Source organism: Medicago sativa, chromosome 4 (assembly GCF_051527215.1).
Source record: "Medicago sativa cultivar Bolivia chromosome 4, Bolivia_mono, whole genome shotgun sequence".
Classification (NCBI taxonomy): Eukaryota; Viridiplantae; Streptophyta; class Magnoliopsida; order Fabales; family Fabaceae; genus Medicago; species Medicago sativa.
In genome coordinates this window covers 74,502,744-74,524,553 of record NC_140752.1, presented here as the reverse complement: position 1 = coordinate 74,524,553, position 21,810 = coordinate 74,502,744, and the positions used below count along the sequence as shown (strand labels likewise).

The following is a 21,810-nucleotide window of genomic DNA, read 5'->3' as shown; positions in this document are numbered from 1 at the left end:
ATTGATAAAACATGTATAATTCTACTAAACCTAACACAGGAGTAAGACTATTGTGCTATTGTAAATTATAAACAGTGAGGAATAAAAATATATCAAATTTTTATATGAAATAAAGTTGAAATTTTGTAAGAATAATGTTAGCAATACACTTTTCAACAACCTTTTTATTAGTCAAAATTCTTATATATTTCATCAAATTTATAAGAAATCCACGTGATTTGATGAGATTCATATAAATTTTAGTCAATAAAAGATAGTGCGTTTAAAAACATATGTTAGAGATTACGATGCTAACACTTCTCAAATTTGTAATTATATAGAGAGCATAGACATACTTAATTTACACCTAGTCTATACCTTGTAAAGACGGAAACTCTTTAAACTCCGTCCTTAAACTCAATTTACCTAAATTTTTCAGTAGAAAATTTGTACTCCAATGATCACATTTATAAACAACTTTGATTTTTTTTAAATTTATTAAATAACTGATGTATCTAAACTATAATATAGTCCAAATATATACTTATTTAATAAATCTGAAAAAGTAAAATTTATTTATGAATGTGACCGGACAAAATACTTATATTACGTTATTGAAATTTTTGTCTGGACTAAAATGGAACAAGTCTTCATAAAAAAAGCAAAGTAAAGGCACTATAAAGTTGGTAAGTTTATAAAAGGGTAAACAAGGCCACCGAAACAGTTGATTTGTGGTAGAAGTTGACGACGAATTGCATTGCATCATCATCATCATCACCCAATCTCATTCTTTCTATTCTCTCCCACACAAACACAGATTCCCCCACCCTTTTCTTTTCTTTTCTTTTCTTTTCCCAGAACCATTTTATACATTAATTAATTAATAATAACATTATTAATTAATTATAATTAAATCATCAAATCAAATCAAATAAATAAAGAGAAAACCCCTCTTTTTCACCTTCTTCGCTCCTTTCTTCTCAATTCCCAATTCTCATTCGTGCAACCGAACCTCATTCTCAAAATCAAAATCAAAGCGATTCGCTGTCACGCGCCGGGAAGGTAGCTAGGGTACGAAATGGTTTCCCGGGAAAACACGAATTGGATTAACGATTACGGTTTCTATGATGATATTCCCGTTCCCGATTCAACCTTCGCTCTTCCTTCCTCCGCCTTCACCTGGCCCACTCAGCCCCCCTTCAACCTTGCTTCCAATGTCAGGTCTGTACTCATTTCCCCCCCTTTTCATAATTAGGGTTTTAATGGTATTGCTTTTGTTAATTTCAATTTCAACTTTTACATTTTATTTTTTGTTTCTTACTTCATGGGAAAAAAATGTAATTATGATTTAATTTTTTAGATTGCCCTATGATAATTTGAGATTTATAATTGTTAGAAATTAGATAGAATTTATATTGTGAAGATAAAGTGATATTAGTGTACTATAATCTCAGCCTAACACTAAGTTCTCTACTAGTTTTAGGTCCATTTGCATGGTTTGATTATTTACATAGTCCTCGATTTGTCTCATGGACTCGTGCTAGATGGATGAAATGGACAAATATTTGTTATAATTTGTAAATATGAAGTGCCTATATAACTGTTATGAAAACACTTCTTGACAATGCGAACAAGAAAGAATGTTGAGGTGAATGGGTGGACTAATGAAATATTATAATGAAAATTATTTCAATGGAAGTTGGTCTGCAGGAGCAAAACCTATTGTTGAAACTTACTTGTAAAGTGATTTAGTTGCTTATGAGAAGCTGATGCTTAGAATCTTTAATCGGAAAAGCGGATCAAATAGAGGATATTTGAATTCAGGGTAGAGGAAAGGAAAAACCATCAAGAAAAACCTTTTCTAAATAGTTTTACCTAAAACTTGGTTTCTGCTAGGGCCCAATGGATCAGATGATCTATATGTACCCAATTCTATCTAGTGAGATAGGGGTATGCTATTCTAACTTCCAACAATGCAATTTTCCATGGAGGCATGGGCTGCTGGTGTTGACATGTGAATGGGAAAGGAAAAAAAAAAACTATACTTGATTATAGTATATTGAAGTTCCTTGACAATGTTTTTTAGGCGGGAGTTGAGTATGGGAAACTTAGTGGTATTACCATTTTAAATAAGAGTAATGATATTTTGACATCTATTTGATGACAACTTTGTTGACAACCTTATTTTTCTCATTTCTTATTGGTCAAAAACAATGGAGAGAGAAAAAGGAAGAGAGAGGATAACAACATCATGTGAGTATGAGAGAGAAAGTTGTCCAAAAGTTGTCAAAAAGTGGTTGTCAAAATATCATTTCTCTTTAAATAATGCATTCTTTATCTTTGTGAAACATATATTTCAATCACTTTTGCCTTTGCAAAACTTGTATATTTGTGATGAGGCCTAGTTTGTTTTGTTTGTGCAATGGAGTAGAAAATGAATTGCTGGTCAAAATGACGCACCCAGATTTTTTAGTAGTGTAGTGGTTTGAATGGAGGTAAATTGTAGATAATATTATTATTTTTTATTTATAAAAATAGTCATATAATAAATGAAAAAACACTCAAGCCAGCTGTAGCATGTTCCCCAATTCCTCATAACATGGGTACATTTGTGGTTGGTACTATTTGCAGTTGCACCATGTTTTATATCAAGAGGATAGGGGATTAGAACAATTTGCATTATGGTATTTATAGGTTTATTCCTCTATATGAATTTACATGTCAATGATGAAAAACAATAATTTTCTCACTTTCTTTTCTTTTTTGAATACTATGCTGCTAGTGCTGAAATTGATGGCTCGTTAGGGGATTCTGACAGTCTCAAAGAGTCTGGTTCAAAGAAGAGGTATGCAATTTTCTATTCCTCCTTCCCTTTCATTGAACTAAACAATTTCATATTAATTTAGTTTAATTTTTATATTTTTCTTTACCTAAAAAAGGAATCAGCGTGTGCAAAAGAATAAAGATAACATGTATAGGCTCTTAGAGATCTTATTCTGTAACTGAAGCTTTTCATTAACTTTACTTCCCAATATGTTTTGTTTTACTTGTGTGCCTAGCTACTCCCTGTTTAAATCTTTAGGAGATTTGCTGATCTATTCCGTTTTCTTTCCATGTATACTACAATAATGATTGGAGACTGAGATTAAAAGGCAGTGTTGGTTGTTTGAGTAATTTAAATAGCCTTGCCAGCGATACAAATAGGAGCACTTCAAGCCTTCAACTAACAGATGTCTAGTCATGTAGTTGTGCCAACTTAATTATTAGTGCAATTGTATGTGATAAAATAATTTAATCAAGATGACAAGTCCTAAGGCGTTGCATATGTTATCTTGCTTAAGTATACCATTAATTTTTCCTTGTAGTTTTTTTAGGCCAACTTTCCGGCATTATCTTTCCCCATCTTGTAGCATTGACTACTGCTTTTTTGTATTCAAACCCCAAAATGACTGGATTCACTCCAGAAATCATATCATAGGGGGAAGATATATTCATTCTCTTGTTAATTTCTTGTTGCAGGGTTAGATCTGAGTCATGTGCTGCTACTAGCTCCAAAGCATGTCGGGAGAAGTTGCGTAGAGATAGACTTAACGACAAGTAAATGTTTTATTCCTTGTTGCTTTTGTGTCCATATGTAGCTCTGGTGTGTACCTAATATAATGAACATTGTTAGGTTTATTGAACTAGGCTCCATCTTGGAGCCTGGAAGGCCTGCCAAAACCGACAAGGCTGCCATCCTGATTGATGCTGTCCGAATGGTGACACAGTTAAGGGGTGAAGCCCAAAAGTTGAAAGATGCCAACTCGGGTCTTCAAGAAAAGATTAAAGAGTTAAAGGTGAAGTCTCAATTTATATTCGGGTTTTTTTCTTTGTAAATTTGCATGTGGATGACTTGCAAGCAGATTTGTATTCTAGATCCCTTCAATTTTTATTTCTTAAAAGTCTTGCATTTTCCTATTGTTGAATGAAAAACTCAATATAAACTGTATTAAAAAACAAATTTCTAGGTTGAGAAGAATGAACTTCGTGACGAGAAACAGAGGCTCAAGGCAGAGAAAGAGAAGTTGGAGCAGCAGCTGAAATCAATGAATGCACCACCTAGTTTCTTGCCTACCGCCACCGCACTCCCTGCGGCATTTGCTGCACAAGGCCAAGCCCATGGCAACAAATTGGTACCCTTTATTAGTTATCCAGGAGTTGCAATGTGGCAATTTATGCCACCTGCTGCAGTGGATACCTCACAGGATCATGTACTTCGTCCTCCAGTTGCCTAAGCTGGCTCTGTGCAATTCTTTGGGCTTCCATTTTAGCTCAAGATTGTATCCTATCACCAATACCTTCTTGCTTTGTTAGTATGTATTCTAACTGGACCCAGTGGCTTCCGTTTGTATTTGGCTTATGAATACTTCTGAATTTATTCTGGTATTTTCGTGTAAATGTTAATAAGTTTCGTATCAGTTTTAGTGAGGCAAACGATAATCTAGTGAGGCAAACGATAATTTTTTCTTGTTTTTGGCTTGCAAAACGGGGAAGTACAAATGTTTAAACAATCAAGGAATGAAAAGTGGAAGGGTGTTTTTGTTTTAAACTTGGTGCAGCTATAATTTCCCTTGTACTCACACGAACCGAATTCAGATATGTACCGAGATGTGTGGTGTTGAAGTACATATGGTATGTTGTTGATATGGTGATGAAAGCGATATTAAACCTCCACGCTCTGGACCACAGTGCTCATGGTGCTTGGGTCACTATTGTGAGGTTGTTACCTACCTGAATGAAATACTTAAATAATACATTTGGATCGGACGTTGCACCAAGGGTCAATTGAGTCTGCTTTACTTTTTCTTCTTTTTTCTTTGTGGTCAGAACTATTTTACTTAAAATGTAGATGTCTTAACATATCCGGTGTCATGACCAATGTTTTTTTTTTTTTTTTTAAATAATCTTTGTTGGAGAGTTAAGTGTGAATACAAATACAAAAAATGGGGAAATAGTCACTTTAGTCCCTGAATGGGAAGCGATTCGTCAATTTAGTCCCTGAATGCAGAGAAACTTCAAAATAGTCCCTGAATGTAAACTCTGTTAGTCAATTTCGTCCCTGACGTTAAATAGGTCTGTTAACGATGACGTGGCGGCTGATGTGGCAATATGATAACTGCCACGTAAGATTGTGACTTGGCAAAACGTAAACACGTGGCAAAACGTAGTCACTTTAGTCCCTGAATGCAGATAAATTGCAAAATAGTCCCTGAATGTAGACTTTGTTAGTCAATTTAGTCCCTGAATGCAAACTTCATTAGTCAATTTAGTCCCTGAATGTAGACTCTGTTAGTCACTTTAGTCCCTGAAATTGACCATGCAGTGACTGTTTTGCAATTACTCTTCATTCATGGACTAAAGTGACGATTCCTCTCCCATTCAGGGACTAAAGTGACTAATTCCCCATTTGTTGCTTTGAATCTTCAGCTTTTCCAGCTTAGATTGTTGCATTGGACATAGAGGTCCACTTATGTTGGCCAACTTCAATCGGTTTGATGTCATAGTTCTCATTATGTATGACCTTATCTCCTCTAATAAAGTCACAATCGGTTTCGCTCGGTATTTCAAAATACTTGAGTTAAACCCCTCACAAGTATTGTTGCATACATTATCAATCTTAGGATCAATACTAAAAAATGGGGAATTAGTCACTTTAGTCCCTGAATCGGAAGAGAGTCGTCACTTTAGTCCCTGAATGCAGATAAATTGTAAAACAGTCCCTACATGGTCAATTTCAGGGACTAAAGTGACTAACGGAGTCTACATTCAGGGACTAAATTGACTAACGAAGTTTGCATTCAGGGATTAAATTGACTAACAAAGTCTACATTCAGGGACTATTTTGCAATTTATCTGCATTCAGGGACTAAAGTGACGAATCTCTTCCGATTCAGGGACTAAAGTGACTAATTCCCCAATCTTACGTGGCAGTTATCATATTGCCACATCAGCCGCCACGTCATCGTTAACAGACCTATTTAACGTCAGGGACGAAATTGACTAACAGAGTTTACATTCAGGGACTATTTTGAAGTTTCTCTGCATTCAGGGACTAAATTGACGAATCGCTTCCCATTCAGGGACTAAAGTGACTATTTCCCCTACAAAAAATTGGTAAAATATGCCCGCAATATTTAAAAAAAAAAGGATCATCGTGCCCTGTCATTTCTTTCTTAGACAAACATGGAAGTCCTCTCATTTTTGTCCCCGTATGTACAAATATACCTTTTCTTCAACATTAAAAGGGTCACATTTTTTCAATATCCAAGTTATGATTCATTAATGTGACAACTCTTGATGAAGTGATCTGAAAAGTCAACATACTTGGTCCACAATGGCCTTAGTTTTTGAAAAGCAATATCTAGCCATGGTTTTGCCTAGCTATTGAAATGGATAACCCCAGCATTCTTAGCATCAACAAGACTTGTATTTTCTTGATATCCCAATCGCATCATGTGCCAAAAAGGATCAATAGTATGTACATTACCATTGAATGCTATTAATCCAGGAGGCAATGTCCCTAGCTCCCACAAGCTCAGGTTTGATTTCGTATTCGGCATAAAGCATAACAAAATAGTGCATCATGATACTATTTTTCTCTAATATGTAAAATCAACTTTAGTTTCCATCATGTCACTGGTAATTTTCTTTTTTCAATTCTCATGACAGTATTATAGTAATCACTGAGGTCTAGCGTAAGTGGTTGGTGTGTAGTGTGTGAGTGTCGTAAATCCCGAAAAGAATATTATAGTAGGATGAAAGATAAATATACAGCTCAAGCTCAACCCAATAATGGTATGTATGACTTATATTGGTCTTCCTCCATGCCTCAAGGTAAAAAATGTTCATGCTCACATTCATTTGGATCAAAACTTTTAGATATTAGAGGGTGGGAGAAGCACAAATAGCTTTCAACCTCTTTGACATCACAAGTTTATCTCCCCCTTTGGATGGTTCTACTACTCCATTGACTTTTCCATTAATGTCAATGTTCCTTTTGACATTCTTTAAAAAAGAGGTTACCTCTAATTAGTTTTAAAAATATTTATTTCCCCCCTTGTAAAAAATAACAAGAATAAAAAACTTAATAAAATTATTTAATTTTGCACAGGAGTGGAGAAATAAAGGGCAAGAAGGGCAAACTCATGTGATAATTTATAGGATAGGACTAACGTGCCAAAAACGCAGTCCTTCTTTGCATAACCCGATTTTGTAAGAAACTAGTTCAAAATATGATGCAATTTTTATGTTGTTGGCACAGCACACACACATTGCAGTTTATGAAAGATAGCAAAAACATAAGAACTATAGGATTACACACCTAGTGACAAATATAGTGAATTATGTTGGCCATGACATGCTTTTGAGGGAAGAACAAGCTTGCTAAAAATAAAAAATCTATTGTAATTCAAAGGGAGTATATTATATTACCTCTGGTCCTATGTATAAGAAAAAAAAACAAAAATCATTAAGATCAATGAGACTCATGAAAATTGAATAAACTTGGGGAATAGCAAGCGGGAAAGTATTCTGAATCTTAAATCATGCATCTTTCAGGTATCTTTATAAGACTGCCCTTCAGGCCGTAAAAAAGAGACCATCACAACCATGTACGATGTACGACGTTGCTTAATGAAAGCTAGAGAAATTGATAGACTACCTTTTCTATGAGATAAGAAGTGGCAAACAAAGAACCATAGTCAGGTAAACTCTAAAGAACGTGACCAGCCTTCTGCATAGGGGGAGTGTCTCCACCAGAATTTGAAGTTTTTGAAATCTTATGGCCTCTTCACTATCTTGTATCATTGTTCTGGGAAGAGAACTGGAAGGTGTACCCTTGGAGTTGAATTCATCATTTCCTCATTTAAAGATATAATAGGTTCAGAAATCGGCTTAAATGCTTCAATATCTGCTAATCCAGTTATAAGTCCTGCCTAATTTTCAGAGATCATTATTATGAACCCTTGAAAATTTCCATTTCAATCCAAGCCTTGAACCATGAGTCACAACAGCCTCAGATAAAGAAGCATCCTTTGAACTTAAAACTGTACCAGAATTTGAAGAAGCTTACATCCTCTGAGATATTCTACGAATAGGACGGGCGACACTAGCTGAATTCCGTTTATGAAGTCCATCCTCAGAATCACTATCATCGGAATCAAAGTAGCGAATTGAGGCCAATGAGCTTGATTTCTTTTTTGTTTCACTTTTCTTATTTTGAATGTGAGGTTCATGAGTACTAGTTGTCTTTTGTGAGTCTGCAACTAGAGCATAACTATCAGAATCAGAAGATTTGTTGTGTGCTCTTAATGAAGATGAAATATCAGCCAGTGCAACAGAGGTGGTACCCTTGGATTCCATGTCCAAATGCCGCCAACCGGAAAAGCACTCCGGTTTTCAGAATATGAATCTTCAAAATTCATTTCTTGTCCACCGTCTCCTGAAAGAAAGGATCCCAAATATTCAGGTAATAAACAGAAACAGAAGCCTAGAAATTCAATTGCAACTACTACCATAAAATAAAATACCTGAAGACGTGATTTCTACATTAGCCATGCCTGGCGTTGTTGTGTGATTGCCACTACCGTTTCTAGCAGCACCGCTTGCATTCTGTTCATATGAATGTGTAGATGCATCATGCTTTGGTTCAAGTTGAGAGGTAGCACATGAATTTGCTGGACCGTCGTCACCATGAACAGGTGAAGTGTGGACTTCAGAAGGTTCCACATAAGCCGCCTTCCCAAAAGTACTTTGCCCAATCTTAACAAATAAATAATGTCAAAATAGTATAATAGAATAAACCTATTTTTCATATCAATATAAACTAAGGAAAAATCCAGAATGAAAAAATCCCACTAACGAGTATTCACAAGACTTTACATCATTGGGTTTCCATTTGATATTATGCTCCTCAGCAATTGCCACCAGTATTTTTAGGGTTGAGTGTCTTTGTAGTGGGGTTCTCTTGGGTTGGGAAACATTGTAAACACCTTGGGTGAGTGAAAATCATTGAGTGTCTTGTTCATTTGTGAGATTGGGAAAATGGGTAGAATTTAGGGTTGTTCTTTGTGAGCTTGTTGAAGCTAATTTCTTGTAACCTATTTGTATCTCTTTGTAAGAACTCATTGATAGTGGATTGGAGAGATCAATCTCTCCCCCAGAGTAGGTCAAGTTGGATCGAACTGGGTCAACAATCTTTGGTGTATTTGTTTCTCTTTTCTCTTTATCTTTTGCTTGTGGTTTTGTGCTTTTCACTTTGATTCCTAGATTAGATCTAGGTGTTGTTATTGTTGTTATTGCTTGTGTTTACTTTGAAATTGGTTACTACTTTCCTTTGCTCCACACATCATAGTTTGTATTGGTGTGATTTTGAGTCCGAATTCACAACAGTGTTTTCCTACGTACCTGGATTGTGGCAGTTTGGTGTTGAAAATTGTGGAGCAATGCTGATACCTCCTTCTTGAGTTGCGTCAACTTGGCTTCTCTATTTTGGTTTGCGAACTTTATACGCATAGTGGCGAGCTGCAATGCCTTTTTACTGCAGTGCACCAAAATTATGAAACAAATGAATTTCAAATCAAAACCTTATATAACTAAATAATTTGAAATTGAAATGGATGGAAGGAGTACATACCATTTGGCGGGTTTAAAGCTCTTGCGAAACATATTATTATTTTGCAACTACTGAGAGAATTAGGAGAACTGAGAGGGATTTCTACCTTCAAAGGTCACACTATTCCGATCTCCAATGCCACTTCAGTGTTGTTTTTGGATTTAGATTCACCATCCCACAGTCAATACTGTCACTTCAATCTCAACCGTTGGATATATTCCAACATACTACAGAAAAAAACCTCATCCAAGCCTCTAAATACTTGCATTTCTTCTCTCTCGTGTTTTCCCCCCTTAACCAACCTTTATCCCTTTTTTTAGAAAATTGTAACCGGTTATGCCTATATGTAATTACTAATTACTATTCTTAACTTATGCGAGCATTGTATGACCTTTAGAAAATTGAATACTCATTTCAATAATCACTAACCACAAACTTATATTATACACATGAGTATTGTAGCTCATATTGATTCAATTAAGTCTTTGATAATTTGGGTTAGTGAGAGTTTGTTATGGCATTTTAAAATGATTGTGTCATTGTTTAATAGCATATTTTCCTTAAATGAAACATGTCAAAGTAAGGTGATATGCTAGCAAGTAACAAAAGTGTGTAAAGTGAGTGAGGTTATCATACATGGGTGAGAACCCCTATTTATAATGATGAGCTTTGGTTCAGTTTGTACATATATGATTCAGTTTGTTTAAAGTAACTGCGATAAGAGTGGTCGCCTATCCAATTCAAATCAGCTCATTGAGTAGGAACATCTAGTATATTTTGATAGTTTGTTGGTGCCTAAGATGGTGGGCACATTGGTGCTTGGTATGTTCCTGATGTAGGAATGAGGTGATTCCTATGACGATGCATGAGCGGTATAGTCTTGTGCTACATATTAGTCTGCTACATATTAGTCTTGTCACGACCCACCCTTGAGCCATGACCGGCGCACAGGCTAACACTAACTCATGATAAATTTAGCCTGGCAAGCCTAATAAACTATAAAACTTGCACTTTTCTAAAATACTGAAATCTTGGTAATGACTAACAAACTTCAAGGACATTTCAACATGCAAGTTTATTATCACAAAGTACATAAAATCTATCTCATTATTCATATATAGACTTTAAAGAGATGAACAACTATTGTCTCAATAGTTACATCATAAGCAATTCACAAAAATGGTCAAGATAGAGATATACCACAAGGCATAGATGTATTTGGTAAACATGACAACTCCAAGAGTTTTAGCCTTTGCAAACTGTGAATTGAAAAAAAATGAAATCAGAGAAATGGTGAGTCACAAGAATTCAATGGGAGCATGACAAACAAAGTGGACATAAGGGATGAGTGAAGTTTTCACCGGTCTTTATCCACACTATTTTTAAACTAAATATTTCATCCTTTGAAAGCTCATTCATGCAAAAAAAAAAATACTTGCAATATCTCAGTTAATATTATTAGACCAAAAATCCTTATCATGAACCAACGGTTAGTCATTCATAAAGTTCTACAAACACATGTTCAACTAAATAAACAAACAAAAATAACCATTTCAACACGACTATTATCATTTATCTCTTTTCACTATTTGTACATAAACCACATTATCTCTTCGTTGTGGCGAACGGGGATGTACCACATTATCTCTTCGTTGTGGCGAACGGTAGTTTTCTCAATTTTGTTTCTATGAGCATGTAACTCATAGGCTACATTGTCTCTTCGTTGTAGCGAACGGTATACTACGAACAATTTAGTTCATAGGCTGCATTATCTCTTCGTTGTAGCAAACGGAGATTATCTATAATTACTATGAGTGCGTTACTCATAGGCTGCATTCTCTCTTCGTTGCAGCGAACGGATATCAATTTTCAAAATACTATGAGTATTTAACTCATAGGCTGCATTATCTCTTCGTTGCAGCGAACAGTTATCATCCCAATTTTTCTTAAGTGGAATCTTTACCTTCAATCATAAGATTAAAGCTAAATTACTAAGAAAAGTAGTAGGAGCATTTTAACGACGGGATTGAAAATGGAGAAAAATTTATAAAATTTTCAGGGGAGAATCATAAACCTATTTGTATATATGCCGCTTCATTTTCTTAACTAAAGATATTCTCCTACTTTACATATAGCTAGTCCATATAGCCCCGCCAAACCGCCCACCATCCACTACCTCGAATCATTAACTTTACCAAATGGTTAAACATGTATTTTTTTTTTTTTTTATTTGGGGTATTACATGTCTGATACAGAACGGGGCTGTTTTTTGGATCTGCTATGGGACTGGTGTTGCGGTCTCGGTTTTGCTGTTAGTGGGCAGTTGGTTTTCTAGTTCTGATCGGTTTTGGGAAAGCTTGTATATAGCTTTGTTTTTCTGTTAATTTTTGGCTTTCCCAGTTCTGTATCTTTCCTTTCCTGCCCTGTCCCTTTGCTGTTTCGGTTTTGTGGCTTGCAAGGGTCCTTTTGTAACAGTTTGCCTCTTTGCACTTCTTGTGCTAGGCATTGATATAATATTTGCAGATTCAAAAAAAAAAAAAATATTAGTCTGAGACGTGTTGTGAGCTGAGATGGTACATGAGGTATAAGGCTGACAATGAACTGAGCTAACTCGACCAAAGTTTGGAACTCGACTAGACAATTAATCTGTTTAACTTGGCTCATGACCAAATGAGTTGAAAATTAAGTTTGCTAAATAAATGAGTTGAACTTGATTATCAATTCATTAGTTGACTTGATTATATATATAAAATTAAATTATTGGAAGACTGTTTTAAGGATATTATCAATTCTAAATGTGAAATTTTATTTCTTTTGTTACGTTATCAGTACTGATTTTGCTGTGTTTGTATTTTTATTTTAGGTTATTTGTATATACATATTTAAACACTGAACCTAACGAGTCAAATCAAATTGTTTGTAAACTTTAAACCAGTCAAACTCAAGCCAATAAAAAGGTTTGTATTGAACTCAAGTTTCAAGTCAAATCAATTCTTATTGAGCCGAGTCGAGCTCAGTCAATCCTCTCATGCTTCATAGGTTGGGGCATAGTCAATCCTCTTATGCTTATCATCATCATCTTTCTCAATTCTCATGAACCTAAAGATACACAATCTTTTTAATCTATTCGTTTATCATATAAATTCCAACGGTTAGTCCACGTGCTTTCAAAATGTCTAGAGATTAAATTGACGCATTATATACTGTAAAAATTAAATAAAAAGAGTGATATTTAGGAATTAAATTAGATAGTTTACTCTAAATAATTTATAATTACTCAAAAATGAGCAAGAAATCTTGGAAGACCTCACCTGAGCAAGAACAAGATCCACATTATGCGGAATCCAGTCACGTTTGGGAGTGGTAAAATCAAAGGTTACTTATATAAAGTACATCAATATCAATTATTTATAAAACATACAAATATTTTAATCATGATACTGACAAAATAACAAGGTTGGAAAAAGTTCCCTCTTCACAAGTTTATATGCTGTATATTAAAAATGCTTCAATTCTCGAGGAATGAAAATTGAAAGATGTTGAAATTAAAACTAGTAGAAAGCAAGCTGCCAAGAAGGAACGCTAATTCAAGTCCTAAACCACAAAAAAGTTTGAGAAATGATATTTGTACAACCATTTTGTGACAACTTTTGTGACAACTTTCTCTCTCTCTCTCTCTCTCTCTCTCTCTCTCTCACGTGCTCACATTATGTTTTTACATCTCTATTGCTTTGATTTTTGTGTCAATACCTACTTTTTCTTTGTAAATCTATGGTTGATCCATAAGTTGTCAACAAAATGGTTGTTCAAATATCACAACTCAAAAAAGATTCTCGGCTTTATATAACACTTGTTTCTAACTCATTAGTATTCATCAATTTAAATGATTGAGTTTTGAGATGGCTTGCAGTAATAAAAGTATCATTCAAAGCAGCAATATGGTGACTGATGAGAACAGAAAATCATCATATGATGTGTTTATTAGCTTCAGAGGAGCTGACACACGATACAACTTCACCGATCATCTTTTTTCTGCCCTCCGAATAAGAGGCATTGTTGCATTCAGGGATGACACTAAGCTTAAGAAAGGTGAATCCATAGCACCTGAACTCCTTCGTGCTATCGAAGCCTCTCGGACTTTCATCATTGTCTTCTCAAACAACTATGCTTCCTCAACTTGGTGCTTGCGAGAATTGGAATACATCCTTCTTCAATGCAGTCAAAAAGGAAGACGTGTTCTTCCTATTTTCTATGATGTTGATCCTTCCGAGGTGCGAAAGCAAAGTGGGAGTTATTAAAAAGCATTTTCCCAACATGAAGAAAGATTCAAACAAGACTCTGAGATCCTTCGAGGATGGAGGACAGCTCTCACACAAGTTGCCAATCTTTCAGGTTGGGATATACGTGATAAGTAAGTAATCTTCCTTGTGTTATATCTTATTTACTGATGCAAATTTTACATTTTCTTATTAAAATTAAAGTTAAGAGTTCACAGGGTGTAGTATCAAGGAAAGTTAGTTCAGATGCAAATTGGCTTCGAATTTATATACTCTTTTTAAAGAAGATTAGGGAAGAGGGACAAATTTTTATTAGTTGAAATGACACTAGCAGACTTTTACAATTGTCTTTAAGAGAATAGGTCAAACTTTTATCCACGGAGTACGGTAGATAACTATATACTTAAGAACAAGATTAGTATTCTAAAAGAGGAAAAAAAAAAAGCTTTGATTTGTTATCTTGTCATGCACATGGGTTTTTTGTGTTGGTTTTCTTAAATATATGATGATTGTGTTAATATCTTTAAACTTTCAGGCCACAATCATCTGAGATTAAAAAGATTGTTGAAGAGATAGTAAATATATTGAATTGCAAATTTTCAAGTCTTCCAAATGATTTAGTTGGGACGCATTCTCCCATAGAAAGATTAGAAAAGCTTTTGCTTTTGGATGTAGTTGATGATGTTAGGATTGTTGGAATTTCTGGGATGGGTGGAGTAGGGAAGACAACTCTTGCTAGGATTTTATATAGAAGAATCTCTAGTCAATTTGATGCATGCTGCTTTATTGATGATGTAAGCAAAATTTGCAAACATGATGGTCCAGTTGCTGCACAAAAGCAAATTCTTAGCCAAACTTTAGGCGAAGAGCACCTTCAGATATGCAATCTTAGTGACGGAGCTAATTTGATACAAAATAGGCTTGGTCATCTGAGGGCCTTCATAATTCTTGATAATGTTGATCAAGGAGAACAATTGGAGAAATTGGCTGTGAACCGTATGCGGTTAGGTATTGGGAGTAGAATCATTATAATTTCAAGAGATACTCATATCTTGAATAGGTATGGAGTGGATGTAGTTTTCAAAGTTCCACTCTTGAATCAAACTAATTCTCTTCAATTATTTTGCCAACAAGCTTTCAAACGTGATAATATTTTGAGTAATTATGAAGAGTTGGTATATGAGATACTAAATTATGCTGATGGCTTACCACTAGCGATTAAAGCACTGGACTCATTTTTGTTTGGTCGAGATATTTATGAATGGAGAAGTGCATTGACTAGATTGAGAGACAATCCAAACAAAGATATCTTTGACGTATTGCAATTGAGTTTTGATGGGCTAGAGAAAATGGAAAAAGAAATATTTCTTGATATTGCCTGTTTTTTCAATGGGCATAAGGAAACACTTGTTAAAAATGTACTGAATTGTTGTGGATTTCATGCTGACATTGGATTAAGAGTTCTCATTGACAAATCACTTATAAGCATATCAGAAAAAAGTAAGATTGAAATGCATGGTTTATTAGAAGAGCTAGGCAAAAAAATTGTTCAAGAAAATTCAAGCAAAGATTCAAGAAAGTGGACCAGGTTGTGGCTCCATGAATATTTCAACAATGTTATGTCAGAGAATAAGGTAAAGTATTTTAGTTTGAAAATACAAAGCATATGATATTCCATTTATGTAAAGTCATTTTAGTTTTTTGCAATGTTTTAGGAAAAGAGTGTTGAAGCTATAGTTTTGAGGAGTGGACGGCAAAAAGAAACAAAAATAGTTATGGCAAAGCATTGTCAAAGATGAGCCATCTTAGATTGCTTATACTTGATGGAATGGACTTCTCAGGAAGCTTGGATTGTATTTCTAATGAATTAAGATATGTTGAGTGGCGGCAATGTTGGAACTTGTGTTGGGGGTCTGCTGCAATAACTTGACCAAGAAGATGATGAAGATGACTATGATGAAGTGTGCACATAAATTCCAAAGATTTGTTGTATATCTTGATTGTTGGGAAGATGTTGTTGTACTTGAAACCTGAAAAGATTAATGGTTATGCATGCAAACTCAAAGCGTATGGGGTTGCCATACTAACCTTTAGGTTCGATTCGCCCCCACCAATAACTGTATATTGGATGCAATAAGGAATGACCGGCGAATCCCCTTCAGGATACTATGAGTTCCTTGACGTGTATTGCACAACCACACCAAGCGTATCTCCTAACAGTATTTTACAGATTTATGGTTCCAGCAATTCACTCATGCATTAGAGAATTGATGGATGATTTAGAGTAAGAGAATGATGAAGAATTATGTTGTTAGTGCAACAAAATTCTGTCCAAAATTGTGTGTTGTTGTTCTTTCTCTTGTGTCCAACTAATGCCCAAATGCCAAGTATTTATAGTGCATTATATGACTCTTCACATGAGAGAAGACACCCCTTTGACTTGAATCAATGCTATGATTCATTAAGCACCCCTATGCCAAAGGTTATGATCATATACACTTGAATCAATGTTATGGTTCATTAAGCACCCTTTTGCCAAATGTTATAACCATATACACTTGAATCAATGTCATGGTTCATTATCTATCAATAAATAATAATGTTCCAATGTATATGAATGATTCCCATGAAGAGTTACAACTTTTGGTTCTAAAGTGATTCCATTATTTTGGAAATCACCAACAATCCCCCACCATTTTCAAAATACTAAATCACATAAATCCGGAAATTCCATGCCTTCAGATAATGGTATCTCGCGATTTGAACCATTACTTAGTAAGTTAAGTTTTCACTCATTCCCAAATAGTATGGTAGGCAAGCTTTGAACCAACTATTCATTAGAACAAGTGTGCATAACTTACACATAGAATCTCGGTACCATTGATAAAGAGACTTGTAAGATGACACATTAAGAAGGCCTTGTGTCATATATCCCTTTTCATGAGAATTTAAGAGTCAAACCCTTGAACTCCGTGAAGCGGCCAAACTTCATTCTCACATAGGTAGACTATATCGGAAATGCCCCATAAGTATGCATTCCAGCAAATATATGCTATATGTCCATTAAGAGGAAAACCTCATCCTACCCTTTTTATTCTTATGGTCCAAGTACTTTTGCCCCTTGGGATGTTATCTATTGTCAAGTACTTCAATTACTCTAATAGTGTACTTTCACCATTGAACCCAAGACTTGATGCTACTCAAGTGTGGGTTGAGTTTCCACCATTGGTAATCAATTAGATTTGGGTTTGTACCACATCCCTAATAATGTCTTCAATGTATTCAACATCATTTCCAAAGACATCATTCCTTGTCAATTATTTCGTCAAATAATTGCAATATTTTCTTTTAATTTTTATAAACATTGAATATTCAATTCTTCACATAGATTTTGTATTCTCATAGCTATGTCTATGGATCAACTTATATGCTCTTGATAGTATTCACCAACTATCATCAAACTATGACACTTTTGTCAATTGAGTATATTGTAATAATGCACAAACTTTTATGTCATTACACCTTTGCTATAACAATATTTAACATGCATTTCAATTTGACCTTCAACTTTTCTTTTATATCTAGCCAAGATATATGATACATTGAATGCATTAAACATACATAGCAAAATAAAACCTGATCATAAAAGAATGTCATAACCAAACTTCATAAGATGGGATTAAACATGCAAGTCATATACTCCACATAAAATTAAATATAACACAAACATTTTGATTTTAGTTATCATATAACTAATACATACATCATAAATTCATTGTGTTAAATTTAAGTTTATGTTTAAATATGTTCAATGCTAAATTTCAATAAACAATCACATAGAAGAATAAACAATGAGCCAAAATCATTAATATTCTCTATAAGTTTCCTCCATGAACATATGTCAACTTACAATAATTCAAAACATACCCAAATTATTTTAATATCATGATAAACAAGAAATTAACAATTACTTTCATATTATCATGCACATACAATATCAACACAATATTAATGATAATAATTTCTTACACAAAGCAAATAATATCATTAAAACAACCACTTGATATTTTGACAATTTATTTACACTACTTTCATAAATAAAATAGTGTTTAAACATTCTTCACATATTACTATACTCATCAAAATTCATATACTTGAACAGTTTCTAAATCATGTATATATATGTCACCACATGTTAAATCTAACATATTCATATTTACTTAGATACCATACACATGCATTTAGAACACTAAATATTTCATAATACGTCATCACTTATATGGATATTATCTCATGTTCAAATTAACATTAAACAGATTTCAAACGATAAATTTTATACATATCAAAATTTATCATGCATATATTATCTACAACCACATGTAAATTTAACATAAACACATCACATATGAAATATTTATCCATAAATTTCCATAACATATATTCATAAAAGGAATTTGTTTACCGTTCACCGTAGTCATGAATGAAAATGTAAGCTTTCATCTCACCCAAAATTGCAGCCATTAATCACAAGTAAATCATAAATCGAACCTAAAGATTGTTGGAACTTGTGTTGGGGGTCTGCTGCAATAACTTGACCAAGAAGATGATGAAGATGACTATGATGAAGTGTGCACATAAATTCCAAAGATTTGTTGTATATCTTGATTGTTGGGAAGATGTTGTTGTACTTGAAACCTGAAAAGATTAATGGTTATGCATGCAAACTCAAAGCGTATGGGGTTGCCATACTAACCTTTAGGTTCGATTCGCCCCCACCAATAACTGTATATTGGATGCAATAAGGAATGACCGGCGAATCCCCTTCAAGATACTATGAGTTCCTTGACGTGTATTGCACAACCACACCAAGCGTATCTCCTAACAGTATTTTACAGATTTATGGTTCCAGCAATTCACTCATGCATTAGAGAATTGATCGATGGATGATTTAGAGTAAGAGAATGATGAAGAATTATGTTGTTAGTGCAACAAAATTCTGTCCAAAATTGTGTGTTGTTGTTCTTTCTCTTGTGTCCAACTAATGCCCAAATGCCAAGTATTTATAGTGCATTATATGACTCTTCACATGAGAGAAGACACCCCTTTGACTTGAATCAATGCTATGATTCATTAAGCACCCCTATGCCAAAGGTTATGATCATATACACTTGAATCAATGTTATGGTTCATTAAGCACCCTTTTGCCAAATGTTATAACCATATACACTTGAATCAATGTCATGGTTCATTATCTATCAATAAATAATAATGTTCCAATGTATATGAATGATTCCCATGAAGAGTTACAACTTTTGGTTCTAAAGTGATTCCATTATTTTGGAAATCACCAACAGGCAATATCCTTTCATGTACTTGCCATCAAGTTTTCAACCCTACCAACTTGTTGAATTGATCTTGGAAGATAGCAGCATCAAACAATTATGGGAAGGGAAGAAGGTAATATAAATTCTCTTAATGTTGTTCTCTTAGAAACATGAATAATATTATTTTTAGCTAAATGAACATAACATGATGTCTATGTTTTCTTTTTCTTTCACATTACAGTACTTGCCTAATTTGAGAACTCTTGAACCGAGGAACTCCAAAAGTCTAATTAAAGTGCCAGATTTTGGAGAGATCCCTAATCTTGAGCGGCTAAATCTCAAAGGATGTGTAAAACTTGAACAGATGGATCCATCTATTAGTGTTCTAAGAAAACTTGTTTACTTGAATTTGGAAGATTGCAAAAATCTAGTAACCGTACCCAATGACTTGTTTTGTCTCACCTCTCTTGAGTATCTAAATCTTTGTGGATGTTACAAGGCATTTAACACTTCATTGCATTTGAAGAGTAATATTGATTCAAGTGAAAGTGTGCCACATTCCCAATCAAAATTATCCATACTTGACTGGATCACTTTGCCTCTCCAATCTATGTTTCCGAAAGAAAACCTAGACCTGGGTTTAGGAACACCCAATTGTTTGTTGCCTTCATTGCCAACCTTATCTTGTTTGCGTAAACTTGATATTAGTTATTGCGGTTTAAGCCAAATCCCCGATGCTATTGGATCCCTACTTTGGTTAGAAAGATTAAATTTAGGGGGAAACAATTTTGTGACCTTGCCTAGTTTCAGAGAACTTTCAAAACTTGCATATTTGAATTTAGAGCACTGTATGCAGTTGAGATATTTTCCTGAGCTTCCTTCAGCTTCCTCCATCGAACACGAGCGCAGTCATATGTTTTCAGATACTAGTTATTGGAGGAGAGCAGGATTGTGCATTTTCAACTGTCCTGAATTGGGTGAGATTGAAAAGTGCAGTGACATGACATTTTCATGGATGATACAATTTTTACAGGCCAACCAATTAGAATCCTCCTCTGTCTTCTTTCGCGAAATTAATATTGTTATACCTGGAACAGAAATGCCAAGGTGGTTCAACAATCAGAACATGGAAAGTTCAATAAGTATAGACACATCTCCTATCATGCATCATGACAGTGATGTCATTGCTTTTGCTTGTTGTGTAGTATTTCATTTGCATTAGAAGGTAACAACAAATGAACGAAAACCTGTAATACATTTGTGTTTTAGTAGCGGTGACTTGGAGGTTTTTCTAGGCATTCCGGCACATACAAATTTAATTATGCTGAAATCAAATCACATTTGGCTAGCTTATTTCACTCGAGAATCATTCGTTGATCTTATGAGTGATATAGACAGTACACTTGGAGATATTAGAATGGAAGTTTTGATTGTGGATGGTGAAGGTTTGGATGTAGAGGTGAAGAATTGTGGTTATCGTTGGGTATATAAACATGATCTACAACATCTCAACTTTACAATGATGCATTGCAAAAGTTCATTAGCTCAGAACTGCGACATTTTGGGAATCGAAGACGAGGCACAACCAGAAATGCAACCACAGTAATTTCATTTGCATTAGAAGGTAACAACATTGGTTGGAAATTGGAATTATTCGGCGGTCGAGTTTTCACTTTGCAAGCTGCAATATTGTCTGAGTAATTTGATTTGGAATATAATGATTATTTTTTATTTATCTTTGTATACTATATGGTATGGCCTTTATGTAACTTCATTATGTTAATCTCATTTGAATAATGTATCATCTGCTCTGCAAGTTGAAATGCTTTAGGTTAAGCAATTTAATCTCAAACTAACAGCATAGGACAACAACCTTTTTCCACTATATGGGTTATCTTCATGACTCAAATGTGTGTTATAAAATACATAAAATAAAACACGACAAATGTAGAACACACGGTCAAGTTAGTAGTAGTAGTAGTAAGCAACATACTCCACTCTTGTTGCGAAAACCTTGTAAGCTTTTTTGGTGGTGGCCGGGGTTTGAACCCGAACCTTGCATATTTTTATGCATTGTTCATACCAACTGAGCTATGCTCACGAGGACAAAACCTTGTAAGCTGCTTGCGAATTTGAGCGTTCACACACAAAAATGCATATTTTTATTTATTTTAAAAGAACATACTATTTAATTCTTTTATCTTTTTAACATATTTTAAATATCTGAGTGTCTAAATAAAATGTTCAAATACTTGTGATAAAAAAACTAGGTATTTTTTCCTCAAAAAAAAAAAAAAACTAGGTATTTTCTATATTTAGAGGGTATGAATGTTTGTATGATAAAGAACCACTCCAATGTCCTCACGCCCGTTTATTTAGTTGCTTACTTTCCTAAATTTAGTGACCTAAAAATTAAATTATTTAAGCAAATTGAATATAAAAATTAAGATTGTGAAAATCTTTGGGGTGACCAATATATATAATTGAAGAGTGTTGGAAACGGTCTTTTTTAGATAGACGAAATGAAAAATGGCCATTGAAATTCTCACACACAAATGGAGTGGCCGGAGTTTGAACA

At 34.4% G+C, this 21,810-nt stretch overlaps 2 protein-coding genes and 1 pseudogene across 4 annotated transcripts; 2 read left to right on the top strand and 1 right to left on the bottom strand.

The window, feature by feature from the left end:
* Positions 1-693: 693 nt before the first annotated feature.
* LOC146931822 (transcription factor ILR3-like) lies at positions 694-4,436 on the top strand. The gene is made up of 5 exons (XM_085703405.1): positions 694-1,200; positions 2,762-2,824; positions 3,499-3,576; positions 3,653-3,815; positions 3,987-4,436. The coding sequence occupies exons 1-5, from the start codon at positions 1,058-1,060 to the stop codon at positions 4,251-4,253; spliced, it is 714 nt and encodes a 237-aa protein (XP_085559531.1). The 5' UTR covers positions 694-1,057; the 3' UTR covers positions 4,254-4,436.
* Positions 4,437-7,259: 2,823 nt separating this feature from the next.
* LOC146931821 (uncharacterized) lies at positions 7,260-10,977 on the bottom strand. Of its 2 annotated transcripts, XM_085703406.1 has the most exons (5): positions 9,653-10,977; positions 9,424-9,556; positions 8,547-8,778; positions 8,367-8,458; positions 7,260-8,276 (listed from the first exon to the last, which is right to left on the bottom strand). In XM_085703406.1, exons 1-5 carry the CDS (start codon positions 9,682-9,684, stop codon positions 8,058-8,060), a joined length of 708 nt encoding a protein of 235 aa, XP_085559532.1. In that variant the 5' UTR covers positions 9,685-10,977; the 3' UTR covers positions 7,260-8,057. The 2 variants fall into 2 exon arrangements, with proteins under 2 accessions (XP_085559532.1, XP_085559533.1); XM_085703407.1 differs by having other exon boundaries at positions 8,252-8,455; positions 9,653-9,876.
* A 2,484-nt stretch (positions 10,978-13,461) lies between these two features.
* On the top strand, positions 13,462-20,956 carry LOC146931820 (TMV resistance protein N-like; annotated as a pseudogene). The gene is made up of 5 exons (XR_015006827.1): positions 13,462-14,042; positions 14,444-15,542; positions 15,624-15,795; positions 19,263-19,365; positions 19,474-20,956. The product of XR_015006827.1 is annotated as a TMV resistance protein N-like (transcript).
* The last annotated feature ends 854 nt before the right edge of the window (positions 20,957-21,810 follow it).

What these genes read in the sequence shown, in the direction of transcription:
- LOC146931822 (XM_085703405.1), top strand. Translation starts at nt 1,058, where the DNA reads ATGGTTTCCCGGGAAAACACGAATTGGATTAACGATTACGGTTTCTAT. An exon ending in AACCTTGCTTCCAATGTCAG is followed by an intron (nt 1,201 to 2,761) that starts GTCTGTACTCAT and finishes CTATGCTGCTAG; the next exon opens with TGCTGAAATTGATGGCTCGT. An exon ending in AGAGATAGACTTAACGACAA is followed by an intron (nt 3,577 to 3,652) that starts GTAAATGTTTTA and finishes GAACATTGTTAG; the next exon opens with GTTTATTGAACTAGGCTCCA.
- LOC146931821 (XM_085703406.1), bottom strand. Translation starts at nt 9,684, where the DNA reads ATGTTTCGCAAGAGCTTTAAACCCGCCAAATG. An exon ending in TGTAGAAATCACGTCTTCAG is followed by an intron (nt 8,459 to 8,546) that starts GTATTTTATTTT and finishes CCTTTCTTTCAG; the next exon opens with GAGACGGTGGACAAGAAATG. An exon ending in TTTGGACATGGAATCCAAGG is followed by an intron (nt 8,277 to 8,366) that starts GTACCACCTCTG and finishes CTCTAGTTGCAG; the next exon opens with ACTCACAAAAGACAACTAGT.